The sequence below is a fragment of the Callorhinus ursinus genome, unplaced genomic scaffold, assembly GCF_003265705.2.
Source record: "Callorhinus ursinus isolate GAN/ISIS: 27379988/994484 unplaced genomic scaffold, GSC_fseal_2.0 scaffold44, whole genome shotgun sequence".
In the NCBI taxonomy this organism is placed as follows: domain Eukaryota; kingdom Metazoa; phylum Chordata; class Mammalia; order Carnivora; family Otariidae; genus Callorhinus; species Callorhinus ursinus.
The window spans coordinates 10,548,096-10,566,142 of record NW_027397106.1 but is presented as its reverse complement, the minus strand read 5'-3'; the positions used below and the strand labels follow the sequence as shown (position 1 = coordinate 10,566,142).

The following is an 18,047-nucleotide window of genomic DNA, read 5'->3' as shown; positions in this document are numbered from 1 at the left end:
AACAAGTCAGGAAATGACAGATAATTGGCAGGGTTGAGGAGAAAGGGGAATCCTCCTACACTGTTGGTGGGAATGCAAACTGGTGCAGCGACTCTGGGAAAACAGTATGGAGGTTCCTCAAACAGTTGAAAATAGAGCTAGCATATGATCCAGCAATTGCACTACTGGGTATTTACCCCAAAGATACAAATGTAGGGATCCAAAGGGGTACATGCACCCCAATGTTTATAGCAGCAATGTCCACAATAGCCAAACTGTGGAAAGAGCCAAGATATCCATCGACAGATGAATGGATAAAGACGACGTATATATACACAATGGAATATTATGCAGCCATCAAAAGGAATGAGATCTTGCCATTTGCAACGACGTGGATGGAACTGGAGGGTGTTATGCTGAGCAAAATAAGTCAATCAGAGAAAGACATGTATCATATGACCTCACTGATATGAGGAATTCTTAATCTCAGGAAACCAACCGAGGGTTGCTGGAGTGGGGGATGGGTGGGAGGGATGGGGTGGCTGGGTGATAGACATTGGGGAGGGTATGTGCTATGGTGAGCGCTGTGAATTGTGCAAGACTGTTGAATCACAGATCCGTACCTCTGAAACAAATAATGCAATATATGTTAAGAAAATAAAAAAGAAGAAGATAGCAGGAGGGGAAGAATGAGGGGGGGGAATCGGAGGGGGAGACGAACCATGAGAGACGATGGACTCTGAAAAACAAACTGAGGGTTCTAGAGGGGAGGGGGGTGGGGGGATGGGTTAGCCTGGTGATGGGTATTAAAGAGGGCACGTTCTGCGTGGAGCACTGGGTGTTATGCACAAACAATGAATCATGGAACACTACATCAAAAACAAATGATGTAATGTATGGTGATTAACATAACAATAAAAATTAAAAAAATAAATAAAACCTATTGTGAATTGGATATTATTTTAAGTACTCTAAGAACATATCAGTGGCGGAAAGAGACATGGAACCTGAGTCCTACCAGAGTCAGACAGGTAATAAAGTAAATATTACATTATATTAGGGGTGATAATTGCTATAGAAAAAAATAAATCAGTTAAAAGGAGAGAAAGGGATTTTAAGAGTGCAGAGTGGTCCAAGATGGCCTGATTGAGAAGGTGAAACTAAGCAGAAACCCCCCAAAAATGAAGGAGTAAACCATACAGGTAACTGTAGCACAATTGTTCCAGGCCAATAGAACAAAGTGAAAAGGCCTTAAGGTGAGAACAAGCTTGATGTGTTCAAGGAACAGCAAAGGGACAAGTATGTCTGGAGCAGAGTGTGCAAGGAGGGAGCAGAGAAGTGATGGAGGTGGGGAGGTCATGTTGAGTTTTGTTGACCACTGAAAGGATTTTTTATTTTACTCTGAGTGAGATGGTAAATGTTTGGAGAGTTTTGATCAGCATTCAGGGTTGTTAAAAAGATGAAATGTGGAAATGTATAAAGTATGATGTGGTTATGTTTTATAGGATTACTCAGGCTTCTCTGTTGAGAATGTAGGTCAGGAGGTAGGAAAGTGGTACAATACTGAAACAGGAATACTACAATTTTAGTTGGCTTAATAATCCAAGGGGAAATGGTGTGGACTCAGATGAAGGTGGTAGCAATGAGGTAGTGAGAAAGTGATATTTGATATGTGTCTTAGCTCAGGCTGCCGTAACAAACCACCGTGAACTGTGGCTTAATCAACATAAATATATTTCTCTAAGATCTGGAGGCTGGAAAGAGGAGATCAGTGGGCCAGTATGGTCACCTTCTGGTGAGGGCCCTCTTCCTGGCTTGCAGGTGGTCATCCTTCTTGCTGTCTTCTCTTATGGCAGAGAGAGCTCTGGTGTCTTTTCCCCTTTTGATAAGGGCATTAATCCCATGAGGAGGGCCCCACCTTCATGACCTTATCTAAACCTAATTATCTCCCCATAACCAAATATCATCACATTGGGGATTAGGGCTTTATCATATGAATGTTGAGAGACATGATTCAGTCCATAGTAGCATGTATGTTAGAGATTCACCTGACAGAATTTGATGATGGATTGCATGTAGGTGTGAGAGAAAGGGAGGAGCTAAGATGTTGTTAGATTTTTTTTTATTTTTTTTTAAAGATTTTATTTATTTATTTATTTGAGAGAGAGAGAGAGAGAGAGGGAAACAGCATGAGAGGGGATAGGGTCAGAGGGAGAAGCAGGCTCCCTGCTGAGCTGGGGGCCCAATGTGGGACTCGATCCCAGGACTCCAGGATCATGACCTGAGCCAAAGGCAGTCGCTTAACCAACTGAGCCACCCAGGTGCCCAGATGTTGCTAGATTTTTAGCTGGAGTATCTAGGAGATTATACGTGCCATTTCCTGAAATGATAAAAATTTGAGATGGAAAGAGTGGATGTGAGAAGAAATACTGAAAGTATAGTTTTGGATACATTGAGTTTGATATGCCTATTAGACATTCATGTGGATTTGCTGAGTCACGAGCTGAATATTAGAGTTTAGAGTAACAGTCCAAACTGAAGATATACATTTGGGACCATCCCTTGAAATCTATAAGTACAACGAGATTCCCAAAGGAATGACTGTGTCCTAAACCTCTTCAACATTCAGTGTTGTAGAAGATGAAGAGTAACCAGTCAAGCTGAGAAACTGTGAAAAAGACAGGAAAAAGTGGCCAGGACAGGAATCAAGTAAGATGAAAACCATGAACTTGTCACTGGATTTGGCGAAATGGAGGTAGAATTGGTCATTTAAGAGGGAAGGGAAAGTTTGCTGAGCAAATGTTCTCAAAACTTCCCCAATGCAGTAACAGTGGGTGTTCAGTTTGCTGAGCAAATGTTCTCGAATAGGTACAAAGTGATGAGACTAAAGAACAAGAGAGGGTTGCCTTAGGTGGGAGTGGGAATAGTTCACCCACAGTAAGCAGGAGAGAAGGAAAAGTCTGTAGGTGAAGATTTGGGTAGCTTGTAGACGGGATGGTGGTAGGTTGTGGAAAAGCTCTTCTGGTAGTTTTTATTTTCTTAGTGAGACAAGAAGCAAGATCATCAGCAATGAGTAGATAAAGTGGAAGTGTTGGAAATTTTAGAAATTTGAAGCTAGAGGATGTTAGTTAGGCATTTAGGGGTGTGGGGTTGGAAATGAACTAGGGAAGGGCAACAGGATTACCCCAGCAGCATGTAGCTTAGTAGTCATGCATTTAAGGGGAGATCAGTCAGAAGGGCAGTGTATAAGGGACTACACTCATGTTTCATGTTGCAAGTGCAGCACAGGGGAAATGTTTAATCAAGACTGCGTTTTTGCCACCCAAACTGGAGGAAAGAAAAGAGAGACCAGAGAGTTGAAAATGTATACATTGTATTCTCAGGGCCCAGCCTAATGTCTGGCAAATAGCAGAGTTGTTTGATAAAATAACAAAATATAATCGTTTAATAAACAGCAAATAAGTTACCAAGTTCCCCTTATGTACTTAGCAATGCTACAACATACATTAGTAAATAACAACCAGCATTTATCGAGCATTTACTATATGCAAGGCACTTATTAGGTATGTTACAAGTATTATATTTTAATCCTCAACAGAAAGGAAAAAAAAAAAAAAGGAAAGAAAGAAGAAAGAAAAAACACCTGAGAGGCAGCTTCTCACTTTACAGATTGGGGAATTTAGGCTTAAAGAGGTATTTCCCAGCTCACATAACTGGTAAATGGATGCAAAGAATTTACTCCCAGACGGTCTAACTCCAGAGTCATAAACACAACAGTATAATGCTTCCCCGATGCAGTAACAGTGGGTGTTCAGTAAATGGTAGCTATTATTACTAACAATAACAGTTCATCATCATGTGACTGTGATATAGAGATTATGTACTCATGCATTCCCTGTCTCAATAATTTTTTGTTTCTTTCTATAGTTTATGGACCATACTAGGTACTGGTGATTCAATTGCAATATAGAGTTTCTGCTTCTGAAATGAACTTTATTGCCTTTTCTTGTAGGTATGCAAGTTCCAGGATGGAAGGCTGCATCATGTTCAGTGTATATTAGGTTCCATAAATATGTTTTGATTTTATTATACTCTGAATTACTTTCTTTTTTTAAAAAAAAATCTTATTCATTTATTTGAGAGAGAGAATGAGATAGAGCATGAGAGGGGGGAGGGTCAGAAGGAGAAAAAGACTCCCTGCTCAGCAGGGAGCCCGATGCGGGACTCGATCCTGGGACTCGATCCTGGGACTCCAGGATCATGACCTGAGCCGAAGGCAGTCGCTCAACCAACTGAGCCACCCAGGTACCCTCTGAATTACTTTCTAGAAAGGCACCAGGTACAGAAGCAGGGATCTGTGGGTGGGACTTAACTCTCAATGCCAATTACTAACTGTATGAATTGGGAAAAGTCACTTAATTTTATAAGTACATCTTAATTTCATCACTGGCAACAATGTGATGCAATTCTGCCTTAACTAGTACAGAGTTATAAAAAAGATCAAATGAGACAATTTATGGGAAAATACTTGACAAATTGTGAACTGAAACTACTGTTAATTATTACTTTAAACCCTGCAAAAGACTTAACAACTATGTTGAGGATATTAACTTCCTTGTCCTTAATGTAATTGGGGATTTTAAGGTAGAGGCTTATATCTTAGAAGGGCAGCATCTTATCACTGTTGTTACCACTACATTTTTACTAAGGGTCCCCGTTATTGCAAAAGAATTATGTACCCAATAAGTTCTTTTTAAAAAAATTAAGTAATTAATGTACAATGCTAGGCCCTTCTCCATACCCTGGCTACCACCTAATGCCAGCTTATTGTTAGAATTTCATTAGCAAATAGAAACGTTCTATTTTAGAGGTGCAGCACTTACTTTTAATTTGCATGGAATTGAGATCAATTCTTATTTTGCTGAAAACAGTGTGCCCAGCAGCCAGGTAGTCATTTTTACATGCACAGTCTTGCCTCCTACTTCCATTAAAAGGACATTCATATGGATTTTGTAGTCTGAAACAACATTAGAATATTCTTAGTATTAGATGTAGTAATTCCCCCATCATGTAGATAAATGGTAAACTTTGGAAGTGAGAAGATACACTCTTCAGTGTGATAGTGTCAGTAAGTTAAATGAGAAAGAAGTAAAAATCACTCAAGATTAACATATAATTCTCAATGGGAAGTTCAAGAATGGTTTATGGAAAATAATTCAGCTATAGTTCTCCTAGATTTTATTACTGGTATTAACTTCATTTCTATTAAAATACACCTAGCTCTTAAACTCTTCTCTTGTTTCACAGCTCACCCTCAGTATTCTTCTTAGTCAATCTCTCTGTGAACACATGTTAATACTCAAGTCTTTTGTATTCAACAGCCATGGACAACATCTGGTTTAGGTCCTAATATGTCCACATGCTCCTAAATTACTTGTCCCACTTGTGAGATACCCAAGTGTCACTCTGAAAGCTGGAACTTCTAATTCTCTTGATGGACCATAAAAATCCACAGATAAGCCAAAAATCCCATACCTAACACCATACACTTCAGAAAAGTTGTCTTCTTCACCTTTGACCAATGATATATATTCCTTGGGGTTCTCCAAGTGCATGTCTGCGCAATAGATCTAAAGGGAAAATGCAAACATTTAGAAAAGCTTTTTCCAGTCAACAGCCAATGTTAAAATCAAATGCAAACTGTTTTCAAAATACCTTTATTATTCTTCCATTAATGTTAAGGTAATAGTCACCATCCTTGGTAATGTTGTTTTTTACTTGGATTTCTTTGCAGCTGGTAAATGTTTTACCTTCAAGGACAAGTGAATACAACTTATGGACAATGAACAAATTACAAGCAGAGCGTGAATTTAGCTCAATCACACAAATATTAATCTACTCTGAAAAAACAAACATCTTGTTTTATGGAGCATATGACTGCTACAAATAATCACCTTCAAATTTTAATTAAAACTTCCTAGGAACACTTAGGTACTAGGTAGATTTTTAAAGTCTGTTACTTACAGTCATTGATGTAACATTTCTTTTGAGCATCTGGTTTTAAACGCTTTAAACATAAGTTACTGGACCAACCACTTTCAGCCATGCATTCTACTCTTCTCTCCATTGTCCCAGTTCCACAAGTCACTGAGCACTGTGAAAAGGATACAGTTTGGCGGTGAAGTATATAATGGTTAAAAGGACGCTGGGATCATGACCTGAGCCAAAGGCAGAAGTTTAACCCACTGAGTCATCCAGGCATCCCTTGATATGCATTAATTAATGATGATTATTAAGACTACAGAGTTTTTCTCATTGTTATATGCTAGGATTGCAAAGCAATACTCACTTGCTTTCTATCGATCGGAAATGGAATATAGTGCCGATGACTTTCATTACTCATACGTTAGATCTATTTACTTCTTTACTTAACCAATAAATATTTCTTAAGCATCTACTCAAAATGCAAACCACCGTGAAAGACTCTCAGAGGAACAGAAATAAGTTATGAATTATGGTCCCTGCTTATAAGCAGATTATAAGAAGCATAGAAAAAGAAATATTTATACAAGTAACTGATAGTGGTCTTTATAGACAGAAGGGATAGGAGAAAACCCTGGGATCTAGTTAGACATGCAGATTACCAGGCATTCTACACCCAGAGAATCTCATTCAAAAGGCTTTCGATTCATAATTGTATACTGACCTTGCTCCATTTCCCCACTTTCCAAGTGGCCGCATGCAAACAGCTCCTAAAATTGCATTTGTAAACCTGAGGGGAAGGCAGCACAGGGCATTCTCGATAGTCTATAGGCCAAAGTTGATGAAGCTTATATTTCTCAGTAGGCCAGATTGCAATGCAATATGTAATCCTTTGTCGGCCACTAAATCCACAGTTACCTGCACACTGAAAAATACACAATTATAAGGGGAGAAAGAGATGCCCTTAAACTTAACTAGAGCCTACTATTTGCCTATACACTAGGCTATATCATCCCCACAATAATCTCATTTATTGGCGCAATTTACAGATGAGTAAACAAATATTCAGAGACATTAGGTAACATTTCCAGAGTTGAGTCAATAAATGGAAAGGATGCAGATTCATGCTAGACTGTCTATTTTTAGTGCCTATGTTTTTTGGTTTTGTTTTCCATTACACTGCTAAGAATAGTTTAATTGGATGAAGCTTTATCTCCTGGTAGACACAACTTCAGAGAAATGGAACATATTAGGAGTTCTTACCTGAAATAAAGAATAGTTATTAGCCTTAACTTACTAGTAACTATATATAAGTTAGCATACATTTATCTTAAAACATATAATGTGATGTATAATACCATTTGACTAAAATAGGCAAGTGATGTAGAAATAAATTAAAGATCAAAAAATAGGCAAACAGATTTTTGCTTCCAGCAATAATGGAGTGACAAGAAATAAGTTGTCTTCTAACCTGAAGCAATAAACGCATCTGGAAAAAATATATCAAACAATGGCTTTTCAGACACTGGACACTAGGCAATAAAGTGATACCTGGGAGATGGAAATAAAACAAGTGATCCTATAACTGCTCCAGTCTGCTACCTTGAGAGAGCTTCCAGGTCTTGGAACAAGAAAAGGAAACACAAAGGGACAATAGAGTTCTGACCGGTGCATACACACATGTGAGGACACCAAGTGAGGTCAAAGAATGAACCAATCAAAAGACAGAAATTACTGTATCTGGTACTCACATGGGACCAAATAGAGTGCCAATTACCTCCAGCCAGACTGGAAAACTTTATATACATGGGATAATAGGTAGAGTACTCAAAGGGGTCTTGCCACAGGAGAGGGGAATAATTAACCTTAGACCAAATAATGCACTGGTTTGACCTAACAAATCTTAAGAGCAAGGCGAGAAAGGATCAAACTGTTCCAGAAAGAATAACTTCATTCCAGAATGAAGCTCATAATATATGCATAGGAATAAAAAATATCCTATAGCCAAAAAGATAAAGTTCATGTCTAACATGCAATCAAAAAATTAGCTGGCAAAAAAAAAAAATTAGCTGGCATGCTAAGAAGCAGGAAAATATAACCCATAATGAGGAGAAAAATCCATCTCTCAAAACAGTCCAAGAAGGTGAGTGAAAATAACTAAGTAAGGACCTCTGAAAATTCTTTCCTCCATAAAAGCAATGAAGAAACTGGCAAAATTTGTCAGAATTAACTTTCCCAGAACATTGAAAATTAACCAAAGGTTTGCAGCAATCCAGGAGGTATTTATTTAAGAAACAAGGCTGTCTGGCACCTGGGTGGCTCAGTCGTTAAGTGTCTGCCTTCCGCTGAGGGCATGATCCCAGGGTCCTGGGATCGAGTCTCACATCGGGCTTCCTGCTCAGTGGGAAGCCTGCTTCTCCCTCTCTCACTCCCCCTGCTTGTGTTCCCTCTCTTGCTGCATCTCTCTCTGTCAAATAAATAAATAAAATCTTAAAAAAAAAAAAAAAAAAAAACAAGGTTGTCTCCGAATGAAGAGGGAGCTTTATGGTGTTTTGACTCACCCTATACCCATGCTTCCCTCTCTAGCTCCATAGTAGCCTTCAAAATCAATAGTCCTTTTTTTTTTATTATGTTATGTTAATCAACATACATCACATCATTAGTTTTTGATGTAGTGTTCCATGATTCATTGTTTGCATACAACACCCAGTGCTCCATGCAGAACGTGCCCTCCTTAATACCCATCACCAGGCTAACCCATCCCCCCTCCCCCCGCCCCTCTAAAACCCTCAGTTTGTTTTTCAGAGTCCATCATCTCTCATGGTTCAACAGTCCTGCAAACATGGCAAAAACCAGCAGCCTGGCAGCCACAAGAGCAGTGGAACTGGGTTGAACATCCTTCAAAGTCTCTTTTCCATAGAATTGTCATAATTTGAACTGTTTGATGGTTTTCTAGAAAATCCTGCTTGCAAGACTATCTTTATTTGACTCGACTCAGAGTTTGCCCAGTGCTAAAAGCGTTTCCCTAGGGGCATTTGTTGAACCCAATTAAAGGCCACTGTTTAATTTTGCAGCTTCCAGAGCAGGGATAACAGATGGAGCAAAAAGTAGGCTAGTCAAAAAGGCTTAAAAGGAAAATCTGGGAAATGAAATGTCTGTAACAGCTTTGAAAAGCTCCAATATATTCATAGGAATCTAGAAACATGTGGACATGCATAAGGTTGTGCGCCTGTCCAGGACTCCACACGTGCCCAGGAAGCACCTGGGAAGGGCCTACACTCTCATCTCTGACTGACATCCAAGCTATGCACAAAGACAGGACATTAAGCTTAAGGAAGAGCTGTAAACTCCCTGACTGAGTGTTAAATGTGCCTACACATACAGAGCTTCTTAGCAGAGGCTAGAGATTGGTTCTAGGTATGTAAGGAAATCACTATCCAATTATTAGCTCACAATTAAATTAATCAAGCAAAAACTTCAGTGACTACATGTGACAAAGGATACAAACTTTACCATGAGTTAAAAAAAAGTCACTAACCAAGCAAAGAGCAACAATACACTCTAGGATGGAGAGAGAAAGAGCAGAACTATAACAAAGAGATTGAATTAATAACCAAAAAACTTTACACAGAGGAAAGCCCAGGACCAGAATCTTTGCTGGTAAATTCCATCAAATGTTTGAAGAAGAATTAGCATTAACCTTTCCAAAACTCTTGCAAAAGAAAGAAGAGTAAGGGATACTTCCTAATTCATCATACAAGGCCATTATAGCCCTCATACGAAAACCAGGTAAAGATACCACAAGAAAACTACAGACCCATATCTCTTATGAATGTAGATACAAAAATCGTCAACAAAACACTAGCAAGCAATTCCGGAAACAAATAAAAAGGATTATGCACCATGACCAAGTGAGATTTATTCCAAGAGTGTAAAATAGGTAGGATTGCAAAATGGTGCAGTGACTGTGGAAAACAGTTTCGAATTTCCTCAAAAAATTAAAGTTACCATAATACTCAGAAATTTTGCTTCTATGTATTTGCCCAAGAAAACTGAAAACATTCATAAAAAAACTCGTACACAAATGTTCTTAGCAACATTATTCAGAATAGTCAAAAAGTGAATCAACCCAAATATCCATCAACTGATGAGTAAACAAATATAGCATATCCCTAAAATGGAATATTATTCATCCTTAAAAAGGAATGAATGATGGCTATATACTACATCACGGATGAACCTTAAAAATACCATGCTAAGTGAAAGAAGCCATATACAAAAGACCACATATTGTATGATTCAATTCATATGAGATGCCAAGAGCAGGAATATCCATAGCTGCAGAATATAGGTAGGTGGTTTTCTGCGGCTCAGGGGAAGAAGGAAATGAGGAGTTACTACTAATATATATGGAGTTTCTTCTTGGGGTGATAAAATGTTCTAGCATTAGATCACGGTGATGGTTGCACAAACTTGAGAGTATACTAAAATTCTCTCAATTGTAAATGCACATACATAGATGTTAGAATTAGCAGAGAAAGACATTAAAAAGTTATTACTAATTGTAGCATATTCAAAAAGTAGAGACATGAAAGAACTACAAAAGCTGAAATCAAACTTCTAAAGATAAATATTACACTGTCTGAGATTAAGAAAAATAGAGAAGATGGGAATTAATGGCAAATCAGACATCACAGAAGATTAGTGCCCTGGAAGCTATCCATATACTGGAATATTATTTAATAATCACAAGGAATAAGCTACTGATACATACTACAACCTGACTCAATCTCAAAATACGTAAAGTCATCAAAATAATTAGACAGGGGTGCCTGGGTGGCTCAGTCGGTTAAGCGTCTCTCTTCAGCTGAGGTCATGATCTGAGAGGCCTGGGATTGAGTCCTGCATTGGGTGCCCTGCTCAGCAGGGAGTCTGCTTATCCCTCCACCCCTCACCCTGCTCATGCTCTCTTTCTCTTTCTCAAATAACTAAAATCTTTTAAAAAATGACCAAAAATAGTACATACTGTGTGATTCCATTTATGCAAAACTCTAGAAAATACAAAATAATGTAATGAGGGATCCCTAACATAAAAAAACAGATTAGGTTACCTATAGTTGGGAGGGAGAGGGGAGAGGGGAAGGAAGTATAAAGTAGCACAAGGAAACTTTTGGGGGTGATGGAAATGCTCTTTATTTTGAATATAGAAATGGTTTTATGGGTGTACACACCCATCAAAACTTAGCAAGTTATACATTTTGAATATGTGTGGTTTACTGTTTGTAAATTATATGTCAAAAAAGCTGTTTTTAAAAAGCAGGCAACTCCTCAGGGCCAATTTGCCAAACTGTTCCTGGTAGTTGATTTCACAGTTGGTCCCAACTAACACTTCAGAACTGAACTAGAACAGAACTGAACTAGAGTTTAACATACATGTTGCTATTACTCTCTCTGCACCATCCAACTGTCAGTGGTTCCATTCCCTAGATTGATATACATACCATTATCTGCCCCTGTATTCAAATTTATTTTTTTAAGATTTTACTTATTTATTTGAGAGAGAGAGAGAGCACATGTGAGCAGTGGGGAGGGGCAGAGGGAGAAGCAGACTCCCCGCTAAGCAGGGACCTCCATGTGGGGCTGATCCCAGGTTCCCGGGATCATGAACTGAGTTGAAGGCAGACGCTTAACCGACTAAGCCAGCCAGGCATCCCCCGCCCCACCCCCCGCACCCCCGGCCAACCCCCGGGTGTAAATTTAGACCCAGTTTCAACTGCATCAAATTTGAGACTCAGTTTTTTTTTTTCCAGGAGCAAAATGTCTTAACTTTCTCTGCCTTACCTGTGATGAGTCTCCTGTTAGCACAATATACCTGCAGGAAGGGTTCCTGCACTTTTTGATTGAAAGAGGTCTGGTTGAAGGATCACAGAAACTCTCGTTCACTTGGACATTTTGTGCATCGGTGCACTTCACTTGCCGATGTGTCTCTGTTTTGGCACATGATGTTGAACACTAGAAGTGCAACGACAAAATGAGTAACACATTCTTTCAGGCAGTGTCTTTGAAAGTTTGCTTGTCAGTACTCACGTTCAGCCACTCTCCTGCTACCCACTGGTACTGTTTGCAGTCCTGACGCCAACATTGCTGCTGAAAATAAGGCCGGGTGGATGGATCACACACTTCGTCAGCCACCCGACCAACGCCTCTGAGTCTACAGTACACATCCCTTTGCTGAACTCCCACGCCGCAGGTCACAGAGCACTACAGAGAAGCCCAAAGGGTTTGAACAATTAGCTAACAAATATCAAATTACGTAAAGATGGCAAAATAGTGCCATGGCCTATTTTCTTGTTTCTTTTAAACATAACCTAACATTACATCAGGTACTAGATAGAAAATATTATGCAATTCGAATTTTTAAGACTGTCTAGTGTGAAGCCTCTATACAGATGTGCAAATATTTTTTTTTTATTTTGCAATACCTACTTAACCCTTATGGAAACTATGACAAGTTATATGACAAGTTGTCTCAGTCCCTCCATCCCAACCGATAACTCTCCATTCTGACTGAAATGTTCTTAATATCTTTCCAACTTGCTGCACAATGAAAGTATTCTGCTACATTGCTTTAAAACATCATTTAAATCCTTAGGCTATATGCATAATCTCCCTCGAAGGAACAATAATTTCCAAGATTGTGTTATACTCATCTTTATACTTGCAGCACCTACTACAGTTTGGGGATCCGAATATTTGCTAATCTGTTGATTCATGATTATCTGTCAATGGACAGTGCTTGGGGAAGCTGGTTGTATAAACTGTAAACTTAGACCATCTTGTCTTAGCCTCTCCAGGTCTCATTTTTCTTATGTGCACAAAGAAGATTCTGTATTATTTCTCAAAGTTCATAGAATACTTCCATACATTTATTCCTGATAACCGCTCTGCCTCTGACAAGCAGTGCTGAGGACCTGAGGCTCAGAGATGGTAAGTCGCTTGCCTGAGCTCCTGCTTCTGGTTAGCAAGATGAAGCTGAGTTCTTTCTGATTCCAGACACCCAGCGGTCATTGTGCTGAGGGGGATGGGGAAGGAGTTGGTAAACTCTCAGGGCCTTTGCAGCTCTAGAATGCCAGGTCATATTACAACAGAGCTTGGCTACAACCAAAAGCTGTGGTGCTAACATTAATAAAGTGTGGAGAACACCCAGGGCTATTTATTTAATTTGCAAGTTTGGTTTTCTATACCCCTTGTGATTCCAGAAGGGATTGGATTCCTCCTACTGAGGAATATCTGTGGTCTCGTCATTTTTCCCCGTGATACTGTGAGGGTAAAAAATCAGGTCCTTTGGGGCACCTGGGTGGTTCAGTCAGTTAAGCATCTGACTCTTGACTCCCACTCCAGTCATTATCTCAGGGTGGTGAGATGGAGCCCCAAGTCAGCTCTGCACTGAGCGGCGAGTCTGCTTGAAGAGTCTCTTCTCTCTGCCCCCCCTCATTTGTTCTTCCCCTCTCTGTCTCTCTTGAAAATAAATGAATAAGTCTTTAAAAAAAAAATCAGGTCCTTCACCAACTTCTATATTTCTGCAGGAGTCTCAGAGCGACGAATTTCTTTTTCCACAACAATAAATGTATATCGACAGAATATGGATTTACCATGAATGAAAAAATATTTAGATCCCGCAATAACTAAGATCTTGGTTCACCTTGTAGACTTGAATTCCTCATGCAAACTGTTGTAGCATTTTACTCTAAATGCACTTGAAAATTTAGAATTACAAGCAGTATAAGCAGTGGGTATAAGCAATGGGTATAAGCAGTAATCACTGACTTGAAAGAGAATTTATATATATATTTTTTAACCTATGAAGAACAGTATTATCTACATAGCTTACACTTACCTTCATTTTATGCTTAGGCAGTTGAATTTTGTCCCCACTGAGTGTTTTCACAAAAAAGAGCTCCATTGTATGGAGACAAAAATAACTTAGTATGTGTTTTATGCAGGGCACAATGTTAAGTAGACTAAAATGTCTGGAGGTAGTTTAGCTTATCTGAACCTCTTGTGAAAATGTTTAGCCTATAAAATAAGGCTCCTGCAAACATTTTCCAGGGATAATTTCAGAAATATAAGCTACATTTGGAAAACTTCCTGCCTCTAAACCTGAAAAAAAAATTTTCCTGGAAAAACATAATTCACAAAACACAGCTTAGCAAGAAGTTCTAGCAGACAAATATAATTTTGTAAAATTCAAAAATCCCCATAGTTTTTGGTCATAGCACATGTTTATAAAAATCTACTGTGACCATGGGTAACTACTATTGTGGATCTCTTCCATAAAAGGAAAAAAAATGGTCTACTGCTTGGAAGAAAACAAGTAACTTTTTGTTTTTCAGTTTTTTTAAAAGAGTACAAAAAAGTAAACTGATGCAATTTTAGATTTGAACAGAAAAGAGAATATATGGCTTAAATGAAATAATTCTTAACCCAATGTCATCAATAACCATAACTGCCAGGTCCAACAAAAACGTTTCAAATCTTTTCTTAATTTCATGGACACATTCAGCAGCATTGACCACTTTATGTGGAGCCATTCTGGCTTCTGTGATTGAAATCTCCTCAGGTTCTGGGTACTCTACTCTTCTTACATTGCTCCTTCTCAGAGTCCTTAACTGACCATTTTCTCAGCTAAGCCTTAAATGTTAGCATATCCTGGGATTCTGTTTATAACCTGCTTCTCTTTATACCCTGTGAGCACTCTGAGCAGTTTCTTCTATGCACCAATTTTCTAAATCTGTTTTCTCCAGTCTTGATCCTAATTCTGACTTTGACATTTACATTTGCATGTGTTTACAAGAATGTTCTATGTATTTACAGAAATTTCATGTGTTTTCTCCATAGATATGTCAAAGGTACCTCAAATTCAATATTTCCAAAGCAGAACCTTTGCCCAGCCAGGTCCCCCTACAGTGGTGGATGCTGTGAACATATGATTACTCACTCTTTAGTCGAGTGACTTACTAGCATGAATTCTCAAGGTACACCTCTAACTCTAAAATATGCACCCTTATTTAACAGCTTCACAGAACTACATACTTATAAGCATGTTCCATATTATCTTTTATAAAAATCCAGATATCTAATGTGAAGGCAATGTGAGACTATAATTACAACACAAATAAATGATTGAATACACTAACTCACCAACACTGCATAATTTAATTCAGACGGGAAAAATCAGCCAAATATCCTATTTACATGTAATATACTAGAACACTGCACAGACTGGCACTTGAAAGACTGGACAGTGGAATTGGAGAAGGTGAATTCTAGCCAACACACAGGTACTATAGACATTTTAGCTACTGGTGAGCAGGCTTAAAGAAATGTTAGAATGTGCATTGTCAAAATAGGTTCATCAAATTGCTATTTCATAAATCATTTAAAATGCAAATATGCAATGTTCTCTCTGGGTGCATTATTTCTTATTTCTTATTAAGATCTAGGTCTTGATTTCCTCATAGTTATTTGTAACTGTGCCTTATTTCAAGTGAATCAATAGTGAGGCAGTAATATTAGCAATAGTAGAGCATTTGGAGTTAGGAGAGACTCTAGGAATATGTAACTTCAATTTCTCTTCAATTTTGAAATTCCTTTTACAGCACTAGTAAACGAAGGGCCATCAAACCTACCCATACTTTCCTACCCTCAACCCGGGTACATTCACTACATCCTGAAAGCAATCATTCCATTTTCGGTTGACTCTAAGGTTAGCGAAGACTCAGCTATTCTGTGCTGGAATAGTCTTCTTTAAATGTTTACCATGTTCCGGAATCTGCCTTCCTTCCCAACACAGAACAAATCCATATTCACTTTCATGGGAGAAAGTATGAAGGTAGGTATGAAGGCTTTAAAAGAGTGAGAGCTATTTTCTGACCAATAGGAGTTGACCAATAAAATCGCAGAAATGCCAGTCCAGCACTCTGCCATTATAAAGTGGCCAAATCAAACCCAAAACCAGTGATCTAGTTTTGTTAGGTAAAGAGGAAATGTCTTTGAGTTTAAGCCAATAATCATCAGGGCTTTTCCAACTTGCAATAGAACACAATGGAACCGACAAAATACTTGTAACCTTTTGATTGTACTTGTCTGGGGATTTGGTATATTTGTCATTGCTTTTCTTAAAGTGTGGGTCCTCTGGAATAGACACTGCTCCAAAAATGTAAGCAGGATCTGTGCCAAAGATTTGAATGCTATCCATCATAAATGTAGCTTAATATGTTGCTAGTAATTTCAGCAACTACATCATATTTAATATATGATCAACTAAACCGTTATATTCCATAAGCTGCAAAATCCATATATATCTTATATTTATGCAACATACGTTTTAAAAATATAAACAGCTTGCAATGAATTCAGTAAAACATAGAATTTACATCTCTATCGAATGCATTACTATGTGTGATGCAATGGCAATCTACAATTGTTGACTTTAGGTGCCCTCGTAAGAGTGACAGTATGTTGCTAAGGAAATATAAGGATGAGCTGATGTATAATGATAATAATGAAATGATTATGACAGCAACTATAGTAAGGAAAGCTCAAATAGACCTGTGTTCAAGTGCTTCCCCACCACACACACACACGCACACACACGCACACACGCACGCGCGCACACACACACTTTTGGTCTGTGACCTGTACAAGCTATGTAGCATCTTTAGCTGTTTTCTCCTCTCCAAGCAATGTCAGGAAGTGACTGTCCCTTGTTGCTCCCTTCCTATTCCCATTTCTTCCCTTTTCTTGCAGAGATAAAGTTATTTCTGCCTTGAAAATTTCTAGATACATGCCTTAAACCAGAGAGTGAGTCATCTCAGCCCACTCAAAGAAAGGCCATCTTAAGTATCAGGAAAGAAAAGAAAGGGAGAGAGAGAACAGGCACACAGAAAGGTTAGAACAGAGTGGCTGCACCAGCCAGAAGACAGTGAGATGCATAGTTTGCTCAGCCCCAGAGCCAAAAAGGACATCTTCCCCATCTTGGGGCTCCAGCCTATCGTCAATGGTAGGAACATAGCTTGGGAAGAGAGAAGAGGCTCTGGGTTCTTGGCCAGTGGCTATGGGGACTCAATTAAGATTTACTATCTTTTTAGGTTCTAAGAGATATATGTGTATACATCAGAAATTTCTGAAAATATGTAAATACAGATTTATGTCTTTTGAAAATATAGAAAATATGGAATTATAGAAGTACAAAATCACCTAAAATGCTAACATTTAGCATATAGTTTCAAAAATTTTCTTTTTTCAGGGGCGTTGGGAGAAGGGGGCACTAGCTAATAGGTTGGTGAGATTTGGGAACTTCTATCACTTTGGTTCCAGCTCTGATCTTAAACTAGTAGAAAGAAAATGATGGGTCTCACAGAAGGGGAACCAGGCAAGTGGTTAATATCAGGTGACTCTAGATTCAACAGGGTTGAGTGAGATTCTTGAGGTCATCTTCCTAAGTTGTCCAGCAGATTTGTCATGATCAAGGGGAGGCAAGAATTTTGGACTTTTTTTTTTTTCCCTGAGTATGAAAACTACATTTGGATGGTAGAACTAAGTAGGTAGAGCATGAGACAATGAGGACTCTAGCACCATGCTAGCCTTAAAAACTTGAATATACAAACGAAGCTAGTATTCCCAAATAGGTAAAATTAAGTTTAAAAACAAAACAAAACAAAAACGCCTTTCTGGTTTCAGAAAGTGGAGGGAGTTATTTTTTCTTTTAAATTATTCTCTGAAGGTATACATCTGGAAGCAGAGGACAAATGGCCCTCTATACCAATGTTTGTTTCTCTTTAGCACCAGTCACTAAACTGCATTACTAAATCCTTTCATTGAAAAACAGTATCAAATACCAAATGAAGAGTGTTACTTCAAAACTCATTTGAGCACCTCTGCAGTCACAATTTGCTAAATGAGTCTTCCCATTTGAGGTAGAATGTAAAATAGTAATAAAATGAAATTGTTTTATAGTGAGTGATTCTACTAAAGCAATGTTACAATTTATACAGTCAGAACAAAGTAGCAACCAGTGATTATCT

At 38.5% G+C, this 18,047-nt stretch overlaps 1 protein-coding gene across 2 annotated transcripts in view; it reads right to left on the bottom strand.

Annotated features, from left to right (window-relative positions):
- Positions 1–18,047, bottom strand: part of ADAMTS20 (ADAM metallopeptidase with thrombospondin type 1 motif 20) — a 168,941-nt gene that overhangs the window by 30,374 nt on the left and 120,520 nt on the right. For both annotated transcript variants that reach the window (XM_025883395.2, XM_073882102.1), the window contains 7 exons: positions 12,049–12,222; positions 11,803–11,973; positions 6,686–6,886; positions 6,004–6,133; positions 5,695–5,789; positions 5,515–5,609; positions 4,863–4,996 (listed from right to left, as the gene is read on the bottom strand). In XM_025883395.2, the coding sequence (XP_025739180.1) occupies positions 4,863–4,996; positions 5,515–5,609; positions 5,695–5,789; positions 6,004–6,133; positions 6,686–6,886; positions 11,803–11,973; positions 12,049–12,222 (1,000 nt within the window). The remainder of the gene's footprint in view (positions 1–4,862; positions 4,997–5,514; positions 5,610–5,694; positions 5,790–6,003; positions 6,134–6,685; positions 6,887–11,802; positions 11,974–12,048; positions 12,223–18,047) is intronic.